Here is a 23,146-nt window from a genome sequence, read left to right as displayed (position 1 = left end):
CCAGGAAAATATTTTTACAAAGGTATTCCTCAGTCTTTCTGCATTGTCCTTGTATTTCACTACAATCTCTTGGCAATTATAAAAACAGTAAAAGTCCATTTCCTTCAGCAGACTTTTAATTATGAAGTGATCTTAGTATCGGCCACTCCATTCCCATCCACTCTCCACCTCATTGCTCTGAAGCTGCACTTGATTCTTCCCAAAGATATCCAAAGGATATCTTCACTATCACTCACATTCAGCCTCCTCTCATCTTTCTGTCTGCTTCCACTAAGCAAGCAGGACTTGGATCCACAGGTGAGAATAACATGGAGAGAACCCTGTTTGTTTCTTTAGGCTCCACAGATTCAAACTGAACCCAAATAACCCCACAAAATGAGGCTTCTGTCATCTCAACAAGACATATCCAGCTAGTGTCCAATGTAGAGTGAATGTACACAGTTTTACCCTTTTCATCCTCCAGATGTAGAGCAAACTCATTTTATGTCCCATCAGATGATTTTCTATCTGATTTTGCCAGACAAGATCCATGGTACTTTTAAAAATGCAGTTGGGCAATAAGATTGGGCAAGTAAGCTCAGTTCTTTCAGGCTGCCTTCCTCAGCCTCCACTTGATCAATCCCAGCCTGTCTTCTCAAGATTATTAAGCAGGTGGTTGCAATGCAGCCTCAGAGAGTCTGGAGAAAATGGTTTATCTGGATCCTTTTCAGTCAGGTTTCAGACCTGGGCACGGCACTGAAACAGAATTCATCATGCTTGGGAATGACCTGTGGTGGGACTTCTGGCCAATTGGTATCTAATGATGTAACCTGATGGAAGTCATTGAATGGGCAGCTTTATAAAGTGATTAAAGTAGGTAAATAGAGCCCAATAACAGTTCCATAAATATTTAATCAGAAATAATAATTAATATTAATTCATAATATCAATTACATATTTTATAACAGTAATAAAATACTTGCCATGTTCCAAAAAGACAGGTAAGACTCCAAACGCAAACGTGGTTTGTTAATTTGCTTACTCCCCTTCTGGAATAAATTGACAATCATGAACACAATGAATTTCTTGTTAGAGCTACTTGCCCATGCTCCCCATCACCTTTTAATCACTTTAATCACTAAGCAACCCCACCCATTCACACACGCAGCTTGCTCCCATGTGACCCAGAAGTGAGAAGAATCCACCATCCACCTGCCATTTCAGTCTCCTCAGTCTCAGGCTCCACAGGCTCCTCAGTCCTTAGACTTGTGGCTACGTTTCTGCTCCACTGGCTGCCTCCCTGCTTGGCCAGTCCTCAACGGAGATCCAGGATGGCCTGTGATAGCGACAGCTGCCTCCCAGATGCTGCCGCGCCATCGTCGGTGACATAATCACCATGTGACCACCACCTCTCAACTGTTTGGCAGCTGCACGACCCATGCTCAGTGTGTCCTTGGGCAGCTGGCCCGTTTCAGCTATTGCTGGTGCTGCCACTGCATCTCCACTGCCTGAGGAGGTGAGTCCTGACTCAGTGGCTCAGTAGCGGCTCCTGGGCATTGTCAAGCAGTGGTCTCTGGTCTGGCGGCTTGATGTACAAGTGTGAGTTCAACAGTTTTTGGAGCACTTGCCCCAGCAGTTTAACATGTTCCTCCATGGTTCAAGTGTATATGAGGATATCGTCTAAATAAACGAGTACCCCCTTATACAAGTGTTCATGCAGGACCTCATTAATGAGCTGCATGAACACTGGTGGTGCTTCTTGCAACCCAAAGGGCATAACCCAAAACTAATAGCTCCCCAGAGGGCAATTAAAGGCCGTCTTCCACTCATCTCTGGCCTTGATTCTGATCCTATAATATGCCTCCCAGAGATCTAACTTAGTGAAAAACCACCCTTCCAACAACCTGGCCATCATATCCTTTAACAGAGGGCGGGGGTACAGGTGTTCCACACACACATTGATTTCCCTGAAGTCAACACACAAACACAACACTACCCCCATCCCGGTCTTTCTTCTACCTAAATAGGATGGGTGCCGTCACTCGGGACCTAGCTGGCTGAATGAAGCACCTTTTTAGATTTTTCTCAATGTAGGCTCTCATTTCGGCCAGCTCCGGGGGGGGGGGGGGTGTCATCGAATACATCTTGGGTTTTGGTAGTGTCACCCCGAGGAGGATTTCTATGCCACAATCAGTGGGATGGTGGGGAGGTACGATTTCGCACTCCCTTTCGCTAAAGACATCCTGCAAATCTTTATATTCTCTAGGGAAAGCCAACTCCCCTCCAGAGTTGCTCTGGGTGGGAATACTTCCCTTGTCACAGTTCACCTCTGGAGTGTAGGATAGCCCTTTGTGGGATGGTGGATTGGGCCTTAGGCCTATCCTTAAATGTCGGCAACCACCCCCCACCATATTGTAGGGCCCCATTTGTCCAGCCAGGCCAGGCCCAGGACAATCTCCTCAGTTATTCAGGGAACCACCACAAAACGCAGTACCTCCCTATGTTGATCGATTTCCAACACCACCTTTTTGGTAACATGCCTGGCTGGTTGGCCTCCCAACAAAGACCCATCCATCTGCTCCGATCGGCCTGACTAACCTCTGTAGTCCCACCCGCAATTCAGAGGCAACAGCCTTGCTCATGAGGCAACGTCGGTGCGCCTCCAGCACCATCTGCACTACAAAGGGCTTGATGGGCATACAAAGCATCAGATCAGCCTCCCCTTTGCTCCCGCTGGTGTCAGTGCTGTCCATCAGAGCAGATACCTCTTCCACCAGGCTTGACTGGACCATCTGGCGTGCCCCATGGAACTTCTCCAGAGTGGCTCATGTATTCTTTTGGGTGGATCCTCGTTTCATGCTAGTAGGGCCCAGGGATGCCTTGGAACCCCCCTTGGAGCACTTGGTGGCCCTGTGTCTTGGCTTCCCACAGCAGAAGCACTTTGGGGTGGGGCCCTCTCTGATACCATCATGGGCTGCACCTGGGCAGAGGAAGGCTGGGTTCCTGGGACAGCACTGGTGGTCACTGGCCTCATGGACTCCAATCCCTTCTCTGTCGTTTGTCCTGAAACTCGACGTCCAGCTCCATTATAGCCTGGAACCAGGCTGCCAGCCTGGGGGCCAGTCCTTGGCATTCACAGACTTGCCGTGAAGTCCGATCAAGCCCAGCCTTCAAGTGGTACACCACTAACTTCTCAGGCCACCCGCGTACCTTTCCAATGAGCCACCTGAACTCCTTGATGTACTTGGATACAGGCCTCCTTCTCTGCTTCATCTTCAACAGGTCTCCCTCAGCCTGCTGTGCCCTGGTGTTATCCTCAAACCTCTCCAGGGGGGGGAAGAGGCCCATGTCCCCTAATTCTGCAGCGTGGTCGCCATACAAATCGGCCACCACTCAGTGGCTTCCCCCTCCATGACTGCCACCACCACCATGACCATATCCCATTGGGACATGTATAACCAGCCATATCTATCTATATGGTTCAGCACCTGCCCAAGGAACAGGGCCACTTTCTCAGGGCTTCAATCGAATGATGCCCTCACCACCGGCGGGTCCCAGTGCCCTATGGGGCTATGGCTTACTGTTGGGCCAACCATAGCCTTGGGGTCTCTTGCCTTCCCCCTGCAGCTCGTAGGGGAACCTGGTTGCTCTCATCATCTCAGGGGTTGGCCTCTGGGCCATCCCTCCAGGCCTCATAGGGACATCCCATGCCAGGCAGCCTGAAATGGCTGGGCCCCCCCTCGAGCAGCTGGGGCACCTGGGAGGGATGACTGCCCACCCCAGGCCCCTGCCAGACACTGCCATGGCCCTGCTCCCTAAAGCCAGCCACCCCATACATCTCCTACAACACTTCAATCATTGGTTACCCATGGCGGTGGAGTAACTCCAGTCGTCGGAGATCTGCCGCTCCTGCCACTGGGTGAAATAGGCCCTTGAGGGGGTGAGTAGCAGACCCTGGGGTGGAAAGGCCTGATAGTCCACAGTCCTGGAATTGCCAAACCACCATTCCCTTGCTTCACCTTCACCTTGTCCAGTCTCTGCCTGCCTTTGGTCATCCACTGGCTTCTGCCACCCTAGACATTCCTTTGGCCAGATGACCACAGGGGCCTCATCTGCTGGACCCAGTAGGGCCTCCAGTACAGTGACCTCCATGGGAGCTCTGACTCCTCAAAGTCAGCAGCCTCCAACCCTGGCACAGCACCAAACGATTCCAGAGGCAAACATGGTTTGTTAATTTGTTTACTCCCCTTCTGGCACAAACTGACAATCACAAACGCAATGAATTTCTTGTTAGGGCTACTTGCCTGTGCTCCCCACCACCTTTTAATCACTAAGCACCACTCCATCCACTCACCTGCACAGCTCCCTCCCACGTGACCCAGAAGTGAGAAGAAGCCACCATCTGCCTGCCATTTCAGTCTCCTCAGTCTCAGCCTCCTCAGTCCTCAGTCCTTGTGGCCATGTCTCTGTTCCACTGGCTGCCTCCCTGCTGTTGTGACCTAGGCTTACTGAGTCATTACAAGATACAATTAGTCCCAAACAAATCTATTTTATTGTAATAGCTGAGAATTATGTTCATTCCCAGCTGAATCCCAATTAGTTGCAAAACAAGTCCTTTGGAAGAAGTCCCTCGGGATAATCACCAACCTTTACCATGTTTCCCCAAAAATAAGACCCTGTCTTATATTTTTTTGAACCCTGAAATAAATGCTTGGCCTTATTGCCATGCGCTTAAAAGCCCAATTGGGCTTATTATCAGGGGATGTCTTATTTTGGGGGAAATAGGGTATCTTCTTTGATACTCTGCCAAAGGCCTTACTTGGCAAAGCCCTACAAAGTTCAGAAACAAACAAGAGATGCCGACTGGAAACAGAGATAGCAACGTTGCTTTCCTGCAAAAAGGCCCAAGTGCCTTTGTCTCTCTTTTAAGCCTTATGGGAGGAGCCAATCATCTTCTGGCCTTACTCCCAAGTCATCCCTTTTGCTTTAGCTGCTCTTGCCTTCTGGCAGCTCTGCACATGCGTGCACTAGGAACAGGCTCCTCCTGTTCCTTTGCCTCTCTGCTCTCTGACTCTGTGGGCTCTGGAGTCTGTACATCACTTCCTGCCCTGCCCTGGCCCCATCTCTGCCTCTGACGCAGAGCCCTCGCCCTGGCCTTCCCCAGACTCCAGGACTGCCCATGTTCCTCCCCAGACTCCTCACTGTCCAACTCCGCTGCCAGCTCTGCAGGCTGCTGACGGATCACAACACCTGCTTGGCCAGTCCTCAATGGAGATCCAGGATAGCCTGTGATAGCAATGGCTGCCTCCTGGCTGCTACCGCACTGTCGTTGGTAATCGGCATGTGACTGCTTCTCAGCTGTTTGGCATGCTTGGTGTCTCCTTGGCTGGCTGGCCCATTCCGGCTATCACTGGTGCTGCCGCTGCATCTCCACCGCCTGGGGAGGTGAGTCCTGGCAAGACAGCAAGGTGGGCAGCTCTTGAATGGGTGGGCATCGTCAAGCAGTGGTTTCTGGCCTGGCCGCTGACTGGTGGCTCCCCAGTCAAATGGTAGCTCCAGGCCAGCCAGCCGGTACGTCAAAGTTGACAATACTACAGTTAAGAACATATTACTTAGTGAATTTAGAATACATTACAAATGCACTATATAAATAAATTTAATGAACAAATATATTACAATAAATATATGAACAAAAATAGTGCTGAATAACACAACACTTGGTATTCTTTTAAACTAATAATAATAGCAATAACTATTAGATTTACATACTGCTTCATAGTGCTTTACAGACCTCTCTAAGTGGTTTACAGAGTCAGCATATTGCCCCCAACATTTTACCTATCTCAGAAGGGTGAAGGCTGAGTCAACCTTTGAGCCAGTCAAGATCGAACTGCTATCTGTGGGCAGAGTTAGCTTGCAATAATGTATTCTAACCACTGCACCACCTTCAAATGGCTTCTAGTAACACTTTGATCACAAATTAGTATGTGCATTGGAGGAGTCTATAAATTGGTGCCATTTTGTGGACACTCAAAGCTATATCAATCTGACATAAGTGAATTTTGCTCAATTTTACAACCTTTCTTGCCATAATTATTAAGTTAATCACTGCAGTTGTTAAATTAGTAACATGGTTGTTAAGTGAATCTGGCTTCCCTATTGACTTTGCTTGTCAGAAAGTTGCAAAAGGTGATCATAGGACCCTAAGACATTGCAACCATCATAAATATGAGCCAGTTGCTAATTTTGATCACATGACCATGGGGATGCTGCAACAATCATAAGCGTGAAAAATGGTCATAAGTCACTTAAGTCACAAGTAACTTTGAACAATTGTTAACTGAATAATGAAGGATGATCCATATGTTCCATGCATGGGTTGTAAATTGTCTATCAGTCTATATATCTATATCGATATCTTTTTTTAAAAAATATAGTTTTATTCAATGTTTTTAACCTTTAAAATCACAATTACACTTTTACAGCTTTCCATTATCGGAATTTTTTTCTTAATTTCAACTTATCCATCAGCCTAATGTTTTATACATATACATTCTTATTTCTTAATTGCTTATTTATATAATATATACAATATTTACACATCTACTACACTCTAAATATATATTGTTTCATTTTATTGTCTTTCCTGTACATTCACTATACGTTGATTTTAGACTTCTTTTCAAGCCAATTATACCACCTATTCCATGTCTCATAATATACTGTTTCCTCTCTGTCCCTTAATTCCATCATTAATTTGTCCATTTCTGCACATTCTAGTACCTTTTTTATAATCATTGCACTTGATGGAGTGTGTTCTTGCTTCCAGTTTTGGGCAAATGTAATTCTGGCTGCGGTAATTATATGGAGCATGATGTATTGAATTTCTTTACTTATATTTCCTTTTATTATACCCAGAAGAAATAACTCTGGTTTGATATCAATTTTTTGTTTAGTAATTTCCTCCAACCATTTTTTAATTTTTGTCCAATATTCTCTGGCTTTGGGACATGTCCACCACATGTGGTAGTATGTCTCTTGTTGGTGGTTACATTTCCAGCAGTTTGGTGGTCTATTGGGAAACATTTTGGCCAATCTCGCTGGGGGTAAATGCCATCTATAAAATATTTTGTAAATGTTCTCCTTCTGTGCGGCCGACATCATCATTTTATAATTTTTTTCTCCATAATTTTTCCCACTGCTCCAATTCAATATTATACCCAAAATTTTTAGCTCAAATTATCATTGTTTCTTTCACAGTTTCCTCTTCCATTTTGAATTTAAGAAGGCAATTTTATGTTTTGGTGATCATTTTGTCATCAATCCCTGTTAATATTTTGTCCATTTCTTGTTGCTCGTTTTGAAATCCATATTGTTCTGAATCTTTTTTATATCTTGTTTGAATCTGTAGGTAAGGCCACCAATCTATTTATCAAATTTGAGTTCACACAGTTTTTCTGTGTGAAAATGAGTAGTTTGGAGGGCAATTCTTCTGAGAAAATGATAGTTTGGAGGGCAATTCCACCAAGAGGTCTTGATGTTAACTGTTGAGGCCACTAGCTAGCTATTCAGTATTCATAGAGACAAAATATCTGCAAATTTGTTGTGTTGTTTTTCATAGAAATTATTAGTAGAAGATTTTCGGGAGCTGCTATCCACTGTTAAAATGATGGGACTCTTCAAGCCAAACAAAGTCTTCTTTTTCCTGATGCTTCTGCATATTTTACTACTGAATGCTGCTGGCTGGTTTGTGTTATGGCATTTTGGGACATCTATAACGTCTTTTGTTATTGCCACAGTATTCCTGGTCTTTGCTCAGGTAATTTTCTTGATTTTATTTTTAGCAAAATTACATTTTCCATTAGATGGGGTTCCTACAATACAAGGTCTATCAAATAAATTAAAAGAAAATAATTTATCTGTAAGGAAAATAACACATATTCAGTTGTTATGGGCCTTCAAGAGTTTGCTCTGAATTATTTGGAGGACGAAGAGTTGAAGAAAACTAAGCAAGTTAGTTGCCCAACAAATGAGTCTGCCAACAATTTATTTTATTCAAAAGGTTAAAATAACAAAATCCAAAAAAGACAAAAGAAAAGAAAATTAAACAGTGACAAAACAAAATTAAACATAAACATTAAACAAATGTGAATTTAAAAAAGGATAAAAATACATATTATTCTCCCTAGTTAAACATTGACAAAACTATTCCAACAATAATAGCTTCCCCTCCTTACAAAGCAGGTCCAAAATTTATAAGCTTCTACATCTATTTGCAGTCCAATTGACCTGTCGTATCTTACATATATGAAAGAAAAATAGTTAGCAGGTTAAAGAATAGAAAAGTTAAAGTTCAAAGCACTACACCAAGGGTGTCAAACTCAAGGCCCGCAGAACAGGGGTGGGTTCTACTTACCTTTACTACCAGTTCACAACGGAGCCACGCACGCGCGCTTGCTTCGCTCGTGTGTGCACTCTTTTGCGCAGAAGCATCTTGATGACATCAGGGTTGGTGGGCGGAGCCTCCCACTGGTTTTACTACTGGTTCTATAGAACCAGTGCGAACCGGGGGCAACCCACCATTGCCGCAGGATGGATTTAGCCTGAGGGATGCTTAGATCTGGCCCATGGGGCCGGTTTGGAAATATCAAAGGACCACCCCGTGGTGCCTCTGCTGGCCAAAATGGGCTGCGAGGGGGCCAAGCACAGCCTCCATGGCCCATTTTTGGCCAGGAAGAGTGCTGCAGGAGGCCATGGAGGCCGAAAATGGGCCATAGGGAGGTGGGGGTGCTGCAGGAGGACTGGCTTGGACTGGATTATAAGTATGTGGCCTCAAATAAGTGCCTGATCTGGATAGAAAACATGTCAGGGCATTTATTAATCCCATGTTTGGCTCTGGGACTAATTGCCCTGGTTTAGAGGAGATGGGTCGTGGCTTATTCCAAGTTGCAATAATCTGAAAAGAAACGCGAGGAAGGTTTCTAATAAAACTCATTTATTTGTTATAAAGAAAATAAAACACCTCACTAACTAAGAAAAGTTAATTGTTACATTTTTGAAAAGTAATTTTCCTGCCGGTCCAAAGACGGACCTTGCTGGCAGGAGAACAAAGGAAAGAGAAAAAGAAGCAAGTGAAGGAATGTGGGTGGATGGACATGCGTAGTAGCTTCTGATAACAATTCTTGGCAAGGTACGGAGAGTCAGATAGTCCAGAAATAATGAGCTCAGCTGGTAAATAAAATAACGCAGTGACATTCCCCTTCTTTGCCAGTTGAGCGAATATCAGTACATCATCAAATAAGGCACATCATCTTACGCAGATACTCGTGTTGAGCTGCTGGAAGTGGTTTGTTGAGCATATCAGCAATTTGATCATATGTAGATACATATTGCATTTTGACAAAACCTTTTTTCACTAAATGTTTTATGTTTTGATAACGGATGTCAATGTGTCTGGACCTAGAACCTGTAAAATGAGATTCAGAAATATAAACCACCGATTCATTGTCTTCCATCACGGTGATTGGTCGGATCGGGTGTGTCCAGATATCTGTGACTAAAGCATCAAACCAAGTTAGGGAATTACATGCATCTGAAACACAAGCATATTCAGCTTCAGTAGATGAACAAGAAACAAAATTCTGTTTACGTACTTGCCAATAAACAGGACATCCATTTAAGAACATCATATAACCTGAAGTACTTTTACGTGATTTCTTATCACTTGCCCAATCAGAATCTGCATAACAACATAATTCTGCATAATCAGTATGTGTTGGTTCTAACAATAACTTCAAATGTTTGGTGTATTTTAGGTATCTCAGTAATTTCTTAATACATGTCCAATGAAACTGTTTTGCCTTACCTACATGTCGAGATAAGAGATTAACACTAAGTGCAATGTCGGGTTTGGTCCAACTACTAATGTATAACAGTGACCCAATGACTGAACGATAAAGTGTTTGATCCTCGAACTCAGGACTTTCTTCTTGTGTCAAGTTGTGAAAATCTGTTTGCATGGGTGTCTTTGTTGTGTTAGCATCTTTCATGTTGCAATGATGCAAAACTTGTTCAATTTTATCTTCTTGTGAAAGACTAAACCCCTTCTGTGTCTTTTCAATCTGAACACCTAAATAAGTGCTAATGTGACCTAATGATTTCAATGTGAAGTATCTCTGCAAAGCTTTGGCAAAAATTTCACTCATTTGCTTATTTGGACCAATATAAACAATATCATCAACATAAACAAGAACTATCTCATATGCATTGTTAGATCTTTTTGTGAACACACACTCATCAGTTTCGGACTTAATAAAGCCCATTGAATTTAGTTTGTCAGTAAGACATAAATACCACATTAAACCAGATTGTTTCAGACCATAGAGACTTTTGTTTAGGAACCAGGTATCCCCTTCTTGCTGTCGGAATCCTGGAGGACTTCTCACGTAGATCTCTTCGTCTAGGTCTGCATGTAGATAAGCCGTGTCAACATCAAACTGGAAAACTTCTAAACCAAGGATAGTTGCAGTTGCTAAAGCAATTTTTACACTCTCAGTTCTGACTGTCGGTGAGTAGGTATTTGTGTAGTCCTCAGGATAACGTTGAGCGAAACCCTGAGCTACAAGTCTGGCCTTGTACAATGACTCACCATTTGGTTTCTTTTTGATTCTGTAGACCCATCGTGTGCCAATGACCTTTTTGTTTGCTGGAGGTTTTGCAGGTGTAAATACCTTAAGTTTCTTTAGACTGTCCATTTCAGCCTGCATTGCTTCATACCATTTGTCTTGCTCTGAATCAGGGAGCTGCTTGATTTGTGTGAAATTATCAGGTGGAAGTGTGACATTGCAAATCAAAGGCAAGGGTGCTTTTGTCAGTTGCCAAGAATATCGTTGTGGAGGGATCCCTTTTGTGGGGCTCTTGGAACGTCTCGGAACAACTGTCCAGTCTTCTTCTGCTTCGTTCTCATCCTCACATTCGTCGCTAGCGTCAGCATCCGCGGCTTGCGAAGACGGAACATCGGGTTGAGAAGAATCAGTGGAATCTTGATCATCAATCTGCGTGGCATCAGCAGTATCATCTCTGGAAAAATAAACTCCAGGATCATTGGAATGAATCCTGGACCAGTCAATATCTTCCTCAAAATTAGCAGATTGGGAAATCACAATTGCATGTTTAGAGTCAATAAATTTGCTCCATTTTGAGTTATCATTAATACCCATAAATCTCAGTCTCTTTGCTGCTGGACCTCCTTTTCTTCTTTGAGCTAAGGGAATGTTCACCATAGCATATGAACCAAAAATATGGATGTTTTTAAGATCGGGCTTGTAGCCATACAACATGAAGAAAGGAGTCTGATTTATTACACTGCTCCAAGTATGGTTGACAATGTAATTTGCGTACTTGATAGCTTCACCCCAGTATATCTTACCAAGGTTGGCGTCTTCTAGGAGACAACGCATCATGGTTTGCAGTACCTCTCCGTTGTGAGCCGATGTGTTAGGGGGTGAAGTCTGATGAATAATTCCATTCTTACGCATCCAGTCCTGGAAACGCTGAGACATGAACTCGGCACCACGATCACTCTGGATTCTGGCGATGCGAACTTGGTGTTGGGTAGAAACAAGGGTTGCAAAGTCTTTAAAGATCTGAAAGGTCTCTGATTTTTCTTTCATAGGATGTACATATCCATATCTAGAATAATTATCAACAATTGTTAGAAAATATTTTCTACCACCAAATGATGGCGGGAAAGGACCAACTATGTCAATGTGAACCAAATCAAAAATGCGTGTTGACAGGCGTGTAGCACGTTTGGGAATGGCTGCTGCTTTGGATTTGGCCTTCTTGCACAATCCAAAAACACCTTACACCCCTTTAGATCCAAATCTTTTGCGAACTCCGGCATCTTCCTAAGAACATGGAAACTGGCATGCCCCAATCTTCTATGCCATTTGTGGATACACCTGGAATGCAAAGGTTTACCTGTTAGTGAATTCTCAACATTAACATTTTTATGCGGAACCTCAGGCTTGCTCTGAGCAACCTGTTTACCAATTCTATTTTTGTTGGCTTTAGGAGCCTTAGGAATAGTAACAGGATCTCTCACTGGAGCATCTCTATCTGGGCCTATGCTCTCCCTTTTTGGAGTTTGCATACTTGCCTGTGTTTGTGTTTTAGGCTTTGGCTTTAAGTAATAAACACCACCAATTAATATGGTTTCAGCAACAATATCTCCATCTTTAACTATGTAACTTGCTTTTTCAAGGTGGTGAACTTGGAACTTTAACATTCTAGACAAGTGACACTGACTAAGCAAATTACTGGTTGCTGTTGGTATGTAATAAACATCAGGAATGAATGCATCGAGCTCTTCAACATAAACAGTTCCTTTTCCTTTGACCTGACAAGGATGATTTGAAAAAGAATAAAGTTCACGTAGTTCTGGTTCAGGCTCGTGCATTTCTGTGAAAAGTTCCTTTCTGTAGGTAACATGCAATGCTGTACCACTGTCCAAAGTCCACAGGAGTCGTCTGTCGTACTCTGGTTGAGGTTGTGGATCATTGGTTAAAGCCAATGTGGCGAGTGGAGTTTGTGGATCACGCCGGGGACCACGACGACCTTGTCTTCCGTCTCTGCCTCTGCCTCTGGAATCTGTTCCTCTGGGCTGGTATGTGACGGGAGCTGGAACTCGTTGGGGACAATCCCGGGTGGCATGTCCCACACGATTGCAGGTGTAGCATCTTGGCATCCTTGGAGCATAGGTCCTTCCTCGGAAGGGGCGCCTAGCTGGAGCTCTTGATGCGGGTGGTCCTCTCAAGTGTGGCGTAGCTAGCATGAATGCCTCTTCTTCAATTAAAAGTCTACAAACATTGTCCACTGTGCGTTGAGCAATAGGGACTTGGTTAATTTTTGTAACAGCATCTTTCCATTCATAATTCAAAGAGTTAATAATGATGCTGATCATTTGAATATCTTCAATGTTATGGCCTCTTTCTCTCAATTCTGTTCTCAGACCTTTCAGTTTGGTCAAATGTCCTCCAATTTGTTCAATCTCGAACTGTGGAGTTCAGACATGAGTAAACATGAAGATTCAATTGAGATAGGCCTGTAGCAATTTTCCAATTCAGCCCAAATTTGTCGGGCTGTTGTGTTTGGTGGAAAAATGACCTGCAGTTCAGTATCCATGGACATCAATAATGTTGTACGAGCCCTTATCTCTAAATCTCGTATTGCAAAGTCCCATGGTTGAGCAGGTGGGTTAAATACCATACAGTGCGTGCCTTCTCTAAGAAGCAATAGTGTAATCTCACTGACCCAGGCTTTGTAATTGTGTCCTGACATTTTTAGTTTTGACTCACCAGTTAGTGGAGAGACAGAAAATGCCTGGTAAGGAGCCTGCACTTGGTATGCTGGCTGTGCTGGCAGGAATGCCTGTGGTATTTGCTGTGCCTGTTGTGGACCTAAAAATGGTCTTGGTTGTGCCATTGGAGGTGGGCCAGGAGGTGGCCCTATTTGCACTTGTGGCTGGGGCACATATGCAGGCATTTGTAGCTGCTGTGGCTGATGCACTGGAATCTGCTGTGTTCCAGTTGCCATTTGTGCTTGAGCTGCAATATTGGCATAACCTGCTGGAGATGCAGTCATTTGCCTTTGCTTTGTTCCATCTAAAAGGGCACCAACACCGCCAGGGGGTGTTTGAGTTTGGGCCTGTGGAAACACTTGTGGCGTTTCAGCTTCCTGTAGTAAATTACTTTTGCCAGCAGATGGTGCTGCACCTTTGGGCAGCTTTGCAGACGTGGCATGTTTATATGTAACTTGATCAGGGAGACTTTCATGTGACGTGTGCAGTGCTCTTTGCCTTAATTGGCCTGACACAGGATCCACCAGGGGGAGTGTCTTTGGCTCTGGAGAAGAAGGCAATATGGCGCTTTTTGAAAAATTTAAGTCACGGGATTCTTCCTTATCATGCTCAAGCATAAACAAATCTCTCTTAAATCGAGACAGTTCATTTTCATAATATTTTACATGCTCACGATAGGATTTGATGGCCATCTCACGCTGGGTGAGCTCAGGGCTTTGAGAAGAGTAATGAATTACTTCTCTCTCTGCGTGGGGGTGAAAAAGCTTTGCCGTTTGTGGAAACTTTCTTGGCCTGGCACCAAGCACATCGTAATCTGTGGGCTCTGGTAGAATAGATTCATAGCATGCAAATTGAGAAGAAAAAGCTACCGACCTCAGTCGCAGTTCATTATCTTCAAAAGCAGCTGTTCTGATATCTGTCCTTTGATGTGTTTCCGAAAGCATTTTCAGATCTTCTTCACCCATGGCACCTTCTTGTTCCAATTGCGTAGCCGTAGCAAGAGGCTGGAATCTTGAAGGCGTTACTATCTCCTGTTCTTCTTCCAAAGAGGATAAAGCTCTGTGCTTCATTTTTCCTTTTTTCTTCTTCTGCTTCGGCATCTTAGCAAAATAATTAGCGTACGTCAGTAGCTAAAAACTAATTGCCTATGCGCTCTTATCAGAAGTAACAAAACAAGGAAAAAGCCATAAATCAAACCATCCTCTGCTACCAGTTGTCAGGGCATTTATTAATCCCATGTTTGGCTCTGGGACTAATTGCCCTGGTTTAGAGGAGATGGGTCGTGGCTTATTCCAAGTTGCAATAATCTGAAAAGAAACGTGAGGAAGGTTTCTAATAAAACTCATTTATTTGTTATAAAGAAAATAAAACACCTCACTAACTAAGAAAAGTTAATTGTTACATTTTTGAAAAGTAATTTTCCTGCCGGTCCAAAGACAGACCTTGCTGGCAGGAGAACAAAGGAAAGAGAAAAAGAAGCAAGTGAAGGAATGTGGGTGGATGGACATGCGTAGTAGCTTCTGATAACAATTCTTGGCAAGGTACGGAGAGTCAGATAGTCCAGAAATAATGAGCTCAGCTGGTAAATAAAATAACGCAGTGACAAAACACGCAACATCCATCCCTGTCCTACTGTCTCCATTTATATGTACTCCTTTTATGTGTTTATGGCTATGTTTTGCTTATTTATATCCATTTATTTGTGCCATTTTTCATGTGTCCATATTTATGTCTATACTGATACTGTTTCCTTGTATTTGTTGACAAATAAATAAATAAGTATTCTATGTTAATTCTACAGTTTAATGTCAGATTTTACATACTGTAGGTCCATTTAATCTACAATCAACTATCTATTCTGTATTCTATACTGCTCAAAAAAATAAAGGGAACACAAGCAGAAGACATCCGAGATCTGAATGAATGAAATAGCCTTATTAAATACATACATTGTTCTTTACATACAGTAGTTTATACACTGTTCAAACAACTAAAGGGAACACAAAACTACTGTATGTAACGAACAAAGTATTTAATAAGGCTATTTCATTCATTCAGATCTCGGATGTCTTCTGCTTGTGTTCCCTTTATTTTTTTGAGCAGTGTATATTCTATATTCTGTATTCTATTCTGTATCTATATTTGACATCCATTTCTATTTACTACTCTGGAAATTTACCTCTGCTGTTAGATCTTGTATTATCATGTTTTTATGCTATTGTATTTTTATTATTAGTTGAATAATAAAAATACAATAGTATAAACAGTGTTTCTGCCTGGAAAAGCAATTTACTATTAAACAATGGGGTATAAATTTAGAAATAAAAAGTTTGGTGGAATATGAAGAATAAGTAATAAATGTTTGCCAGTAATATCTGGTAGAAGAGATAGGAAAATGGTTATAGAACTGTGGAAAGAAAGAAGGGAAGGGAGAAAAATGCATCTTGAGCCTGTGTCAAACACTCACCATGGCCACGCCCACCCGGCCATGCCCACCATGACCACGGCCAACTCCGGTCACCACCACCCCAGCCCTCCAAGGTCAAACATATCCCTGATGCGGCCCTCAATGAAATCAAGTTTGACACCCCTGGTCTACACGGTTTCTTATTTACCACAAATCACCACAATCATTATCTCTGAGTCCAGGATCAAATACCTTTGTTTGGTTCTTAATAGTGAAACCTTTCCTTTGGTTTTTAATTGGGAATTTTCCCAACAATTACATCTCATTTCCAAAGTTCATAACTCTCTGTTGTAAATAACTCTGCAACATCTATTGTTGAATAATTCTCCTTGACAACACAAAATTCCTCTTGCCAAGAAAGTCCAGTCCAACCTTGATCATATCCATTATCTTAGAATTTATTATATTTGTATTCTCTGGCGCGCTGGTTGGAAGAATCCAAGAGCATGGGTAATATCCCTCAGCTTGCCTGAAAATACTGAGTGTATGTCACTTTAAGAACTGTTGACTCCTCCCCCGGGGACTGGCTGAGGCTCAGTTCCTTTCACTCAGTGCAGCCTGAACGAGTGTTTTTTGGAATTTCCTCCTTCTTCGCAATCCAATTCATTATACCTTCCATTTATTTCTCCTACCTCCTTCTCCTTCTAAACTGTGAGTTTTTCCTTCGTTCTACACTGACCGATCGAGAGACAGCAGGGATTTAAAGGCTTCGACCTTCCAACGCCCCTCCTGGGCTTCTCCCTGCCGCAGAGCTCTCCCTGCCACCTCGGCATCTCTGTGCGCCTGGCTATTCGATCTATCTAGCCCTCGCCGCCGAGCTCTGCCTTTCCATCGGCATCTCTGTGTGCCTCATTACTCGGCCGGTTGGGAGACGTGATTCTTTTTCATGGCCTGCTATCTCTGCCACCGCCTCCCTCTGCCTTCGCCTGAACGTCGGGCGGCATCCGAGTACCTACCCGGTTGCTCCGTGGCACACTCGGCAACACCTAGGGAGGCGTTTGGAGCGCTTGTCAGTGCTCGCACGCATCGTCGTTTTTTTCATGAGTGGAGGCGATCCGGCAGTCCTGCAGACGCTACCAGCAACCGAGAGGCCTCCCAAACCGCAGTTTCGGGAGCGACGCCTTGCAGGAAGTTTTTTCCCACGCGGCCGCCATTTTGGGATCATCCGCCATTTTCTGCCTGTTGCCTCAGAACCGCGCCTCCCCAGCGCTCTTCGACGGACTTCCCATCAGCCCTCCACGTTCGTAGGAGCCTACTGTCTCTCGTGGTCTTCACACCAGTTTTGTGAGACTCTTCTGCCTTAGACTACTCTCGAGTAGTCCTTCTTCTATATAATTTTATTGGGACTTTTGACTGTTCCTTGCCACCCAAGCTTCCCTTTGTGCCTGATCTGTCCCAGCCTTTTTTTTTTTTGAGAGTTTTTTCCTTGGGATAGTGACCTTTCATCCGACCTGGAACAGGTCCATAGTCCTCCTAGGGCCAAGTCGTCTGAGCGTTCGTCTGGGAAGGAGCCTAAGAAGACATCCAAACGATCATCACGTTCGTCCAAGTCTGTCACCTCTAAGGGCCACAAATCATCCTCGGCTGAGGATAGGGCCGCTAAGCGCCACCATGATGCCCTAGAGCGTCAATTTGAACAGGCGCAGCACAAAGCTCACACCCCCACGCCTCCGGTCAGCCTCCCTACAGCTGAGCATACATCACCACCTCACCTCACCTCCTTGGCCCCTCCAGTCAATCCCCAGGGGCCTCCGTCCGGGGTCGATCCTGCAACCCAGACGCTCAGCACGATCAGCAGGCTGATTTGACTGCTCTGCCTTCAACTTCTACGGCCGTTTCTCAGCCTCCTTCTACGCATCGTATGCCAGAGGCTATGTTTACGCCTACTGCGGCAGGCCTCCGTGCTCAGGAAGGCCCCCAGCCTACCTATTACGATATTCAGGCGATGATCACGTCTATGCTTTCCAGAATGATGGCAACTGGTTTTCCTCAACACATGCCGTCTCAAGCCCTTCCCTGTCAGGGAACTTCCCATTCATGCCAACCTGACATATCTAGACCAGCTATCCACCGTCCTGAGGCCGATCCCTGCGACTATTCCTTACGAGAGTCGGTTCACAGTGACGACTCCCAGTTTGACTATGAGGAGACAATGGATATGGAGCTCTCAGATGACGAGGTCGAGTTGCCTGAGAAGCCTGCCTTTACAGGTCTGTTCCAGCCCTCCCTTTTCAAAGCCTTACTTCGCAAGGCCATTGCTACCACACAACTGGTTTCTTCCAAAGCCTTACCTGAGAATGAGGGGGCCTCCAACCCTCATGAAGCCCTCTTTGCTGTACCACAGCCTGACCAGGAATTCATTCCCTGCCCGCAGCTTTTTTCCGAGATCGTCCAGCGGCCCTCTTCCCAGCCAGGAGCACTCGCAGCGCCCAATGGCATTGATAAGAAGCTATTCTGCTCAGCGCCCAGTCTTCAGGACTTACTTGCGCTTCCATCAGTGGACACTACCATTGCTGTGTTGACGTCTTCCACAGTCTTATCCAACGACATTGCGGACGGCTTGCGTTCCGAGGACAGAAGGGCTGAACTAGTGTTTCGAAAGGCTCATCAAACAGCAGCCTGGGCCATATGCGCCGCCACGTCGGCGTCTTTCTTCAACCGGGCTTCCCTGATCTGGCTCCGCCAGCTTCAGGAGCGACTCCCACCTGATGATCGGTGCCTCCACCAGGACGTTAACAAATTGGTGGCGGCCACAGAATACTCCGCTGATGCGGCTCTCGCAGCGGCCAAATTCGCATCGCGCTCACTGGCTTCCACCGTTACTTCTCACCGTCTCCTGTGGCTGCGACATTGGCGGGCTGACGTAAAATCCAAATGGAAGCTTGCCTGCGCCCCTTATAAAGGGTCACGGCTTTTTGGGGAAGCACTGGATCCTATTCTCATAGAGGATAAGGACAAAAGGAAAATCATGCCGTCCTCTTATCGCAGAGCAGATCGTCGCTACCTCCCGTACAGTCAACGTTCCTCCTTTTGGGCCGAGCCTGGTCCCAGCACCTCCTCCACTTACCGTCCCTCGTCTTTCTCTTATGACCGCACGACCGACCGGTCGTCCTTTCGGGACCGCACCAGACGCCAGCAGCCTTCCAAATGCCCCTTTCGTGGTGGTGGCTCTAGACCCTTCAGGAGAGGGAAATGACTGCTCCGGGAACCATCCTATAGGCGGCCCAATTTTTCCACCACTGGTCCCGCACGACGACAGACGAATGGGTTCTCCAAACTATCTGTCTAGGCCTCACCCTAGAATTCTCTTCATGCCCACCGACTCGATTCATCCGATGCCCGGTCTCCAGCAACCCCGAGAAGAGATGCTTAATGTCCTTGGAAATTCAACACCTTCTGGACATTCGCGCTATAGAGCCGGTTCCCACCGAACATCGTGGGACCGGTTTCTATTCAATATTTTTCCTAGTTCCAAAGAACTCCAGGGGCTGGAGAGGGATATTGGATTTAAAAGAGCTAAACAAATTGATCACCTACCACAAATTCAAAATGCAGTCCCTCCATTCGATTTTGGCCTCTGTCCAACGATCAGACATGATGACTTCCATTGATCTCAAGGAGGCCTACCTCCACATACCGGTCAGGCCCTCCCATCGGCATTACCTCCGGTTCTCTTACGCCAATCAGGACCTCCAGTACAGGGCCATGCCGTTCGGCCTCTCGTCTGCTCCCCGGATCTTTACGAAGGTCTTTGCAGTTGTAGTAGCTTCTCTACGGCTCATTCCCATCAGAGTGCTCTGCTACTTGGACGATATCCTTGTCTTGTCCGAATCCCACCTGAAAGCTCTCAAGGATCAGGAAGTAGTGCGAGACACCCTGCAACAGCACGGTTTTTCCTTAAATCTGGCCAAGAGCCACCTGCAGCCCACCAATCGTATCCTTCATCTTGGAGCCATCATCGACTCGGCCTCGGGTCATGTCTTTCTGGCCCCGGATCGTCGTCTGAGCATTGCCACGTCGATTGCACACATTCAGTCCTCCCAAACTGTTTCTATCCTACAACTGTCACAGCTACTCGGGAAACTCATCTCGTGTATCAACATCGTCCCGTGGGCGTGTCTGCATTCATGTCCCCTCCAATGGTACCTTATACCATACCAGAAATCTCTGGACAGCAATTCCAAGTCGCGGGTCCGGCTACCGGGTTCAATCAAACGGTCCCTTTGCTGGTGGATTTCCCCCGCAATATCGAGGGGGTGCATGTTTCAGGAACCCAACAGAATCACCGTGACAACAGACGCGAGTCTCCTGGGGTGAGGTGCCCATCTGTCCACCAAGATGGCCCAGGGCCGTTGGTCTCAAACGGACCTACAACACGATATCAATTGGCTAGAGCTGAGGGCCATACACCTAGCCCTACGGCATTTCCAGCCCGACATCCAGGATCGCCATGTGCTAGTCTTAACGGACAACATCACGGCCAAAGCACATCTGAATTGGGAAGGCGGCACCCACTCCAAACTGCTACTGGACGAAGCGGTCTCCCTCCTCTCCTGGGCGGAGGAGAACATTCTTTCCATCTCAGCCCAACACATCTCCGGAACGGACAATACCCAGGCGGACTGGCTAAGCCGTTCCCAGATCGATCATGCAGAATGGCGCTTGGATCCGACCCTCTTCCAGGAGCTATCAACCAGATTCGGCCCTCCTATCCTGGACTTGTTTGCGAGCCCCTGCAACACACAGCTTCCTCGCTTTTTCTCCCGGTTCCCCAGTTTGGGGTCCAAAGGGACGGATGCTCTCCGGTGCTCATGGCCCCACGGCCTGCTGTACGCCTTTCCCCCCTCTTCCTCTCATCCCGAGGGTGGTACGCAAAATCCTGTCGGAGGGTGTGGAAATACTTCTAGTCGCCCCGCACTGGCCACGTCAGCCGTGGTATGCAGATCTGCTGGACCTGTCAATCTCCCGGCCCTGGAGAATACCCCAGGACAGGGTCTCTCTCAGCCAGGGGGCCGTCCTACACCCGGAACCGGAATGGCTCCACCTGGCCGTCTGGCATTTGAGAGGGACCTCCTGAGGAAGGACAACCTTTCAGGGCGGGTCATTACCACCATGCAAGCCTCTCGCTGAGCTTCTACTATCCGGATTTATGAGGCTACCTGGCAAGCTTTTCATCGATGGTGTCGCAAGAACAATGTCGACCCGGCCAGGGCCTCCGTCCCTGTTCTTCTTGAATTTCTCCAGGACGGATTGGACAGCGGCCTGGCGCCAAATATCCTGAGACGGCAGGTAGCTGCCCTGAACTCGGTTTTGTCAAAATCACCGGACCATCCTCTATCTTTGGATCCGAGAGTTCGGACCTTTCTACGAGGGGCCACCAACCTGTGTCCGCCGGTGGTCCACAGATATCCATCACGGGATTTATCGTTGGTACTCCAGACTCTGATGGCTCCACCCTTTGAGCCTCTGTCTTCTATTTCCCTTCGCTTCCTGACCCTGAAAGTCGCTTTCCTCGTGGCGATCACTTCGGCAAGGAGGGTCTCTGAGCTCACGGCTCTGTCTATCCGCTCCGACCTCTGTATCTTTCACACGGATAGAGTCGTACTCCGCCTGGACCCCGCCTTCTTGCCCAAGATTAATTCGCTCTACCATCGCGCTCATGAGCTAGTCCTGCCGGATTTTTGTCCGCAACCTCGCCATCGCAGAAAAGCCCAATGGCATACCCTCGATGTCCGGCAAGCTCTCCGGCATTACATCAAGAGGACTTCTCCGTTCCGAAAGTCGGAAGCGCTCTTTGTTTCTTTCCTACCCGCCTCCATGGGACACAAGGTCACCTCGTCCATCGTTGGGCGGTGGCTCAAAGCTTGCATCTCTACGGCTTACACCCTTCACAACACGGTTCCACCTGGATGCATCCTGCCACATTCAACGAAGAGCGCCTCGACATCAGCTGCGTGGGCCACCCAGGCTTCCATCCTGGACATCTGTCGAGCAGCCACATGGACTTTGCTTATGCCATTTGTACGTCATTATAAAGTTGACTCCTTTGCCTCAGCTGAGGCGTTCTTCGGACTGCGAGTTTTGCAAAATGTCATCTTGACTCCAGCCACCCAGGAGCAGGCAGCCTTCCCTCCCGTCTGATACTTGCTTGGGTACATCCCACGCTCTTGGATTCTTCCAAGCAGCGCACCAGAGAATGGATGTTGCTTACCTGAACATCCTTTCTGGGCGCGCTGCTGAAGAATCCAACCCTCCCTATTCGGTTTCTGCTTCTTGATCCCGGATGGACTTGACTCTTCGTTTGTGCTATTCTTCGTGAAAGAAACTGAGCCTCAGCCAGTCCCCGGGGGAGGAGTCAACAGTTCTTAAAGTGACATACACTCAGTATTTTCAGGCAAACTGAGGAATATTACCCACGCTCTTGGATTCTTCAGCAGCGCGCCCAGAAAGGATGTTCAGGTAAGCAACATCCATTCTTTTCAATCTTTTCTGGCAATTGTATATTTTTCAAACTGAACACTTTCTTTTTCACAGACAGCAACAGATCAGATTCCAATTCCTCAAATTGGAAATCGGGTCCAGTTGTTATTTCCTGCCTTTGGATATCTTGAGTTTCCAAAACTGCTACTGACACATCAAATATTTTTTATGTTTTCAAATAAAGCCTATACGTTAGAGAGCATTCTTTTTTCAGTTACCTCCCAAAATATTTTGTCTCCTTTTAGAGGCATGAGAAACACAGGACAAGAAAAGTAAATAAATCATAACAGCTTCCCACAGGGAGAGTCCCCCTCCTCCCCTTAAAGAAAGGGAAATTTAAGAGATAAATATCAAGGCCCTTTTTTTAAAAAAAAAGAAAAATGCTAGAAGGAACAAATTTTATAGTATAATACAATAGACCTTAGACTTACATACTGCTTCACAGTGCTTTACAGTGCTCTCTAAGCAGTTTACAGAGTCAGCATATTGCCCCCAACAATCTGGGCCCTCATTTTACCCACCTCGGAAGGATGGAAGCCTGAGTCAACCTTGAGCCAGTGAGACTCCAACTGCTGAACTGCTGGCAGCCGGCAGTCAACAGAAGTAACCTGCAGTACTGCATTCTAACCATTGCGCCCAGCAGTGAAATCCACTTACCTTTGCTACCGGTTCGGGAAAGAGGTGCAGGAGTGCGCACCTCTTCTGCGCATGCACAGATGGTAAAAAAGGGACATAATGACGTCCCGGCGGGTGGGCAGAGCCTCCCGCCACTGGTGCTACTGGTTCGGCAAGATGGATAGAACTGGGGGGATTTCACCGCTGACTGCACCAGCACCACTATCCTGTGTAAATATAAGTCC

At 46.0% G+C, this 23,146-nt stretch overlaps 1 protein-coding gene across 1 annotated transcript in view; it reads left to right on the top strand.

Annotated features, from left to right (window-relative positions):
• The window catches only part of LOC139327488 (acyl-CoA (8-3)-desaturase-like), a 73,392-nt gene that overhangs the window by 24,263 nt on the left and 25,983 nt on the right, over positions 1–23,146 (top strand). The window contains exon 3 of the mRNA XM_070957327.1: positions 7,601–7,798. Coding sequence (XP_070813428.1) covers positions 7,601–7,798 — 198 coding nt within the window. The remainder of the gene's footprint in view (positions 1–7,600; positions 7,799–23,146) is intronic.

This window comes from Pituophis catenifer, unplaced genomic scaffold, assembly GCF_029215685.1.
Source record: "Pituophis catenifer annectens isolate HBS135680 unplaced genomic scaffold, rPitCat1.0.hap2 SCAF_1, whole genome shotgun sequence".
NCBI classification, from domain to species: Eukaryota; Metazoa; Chordata; class Lepidosauria; order Squamata; family Colubridae; genus Pituophis; species Pituophis catenifer.
Note: the sequence above shows the minus strand (reverse complement) of the source record. Positions and strands in the feature narration are given on the sequence as shown.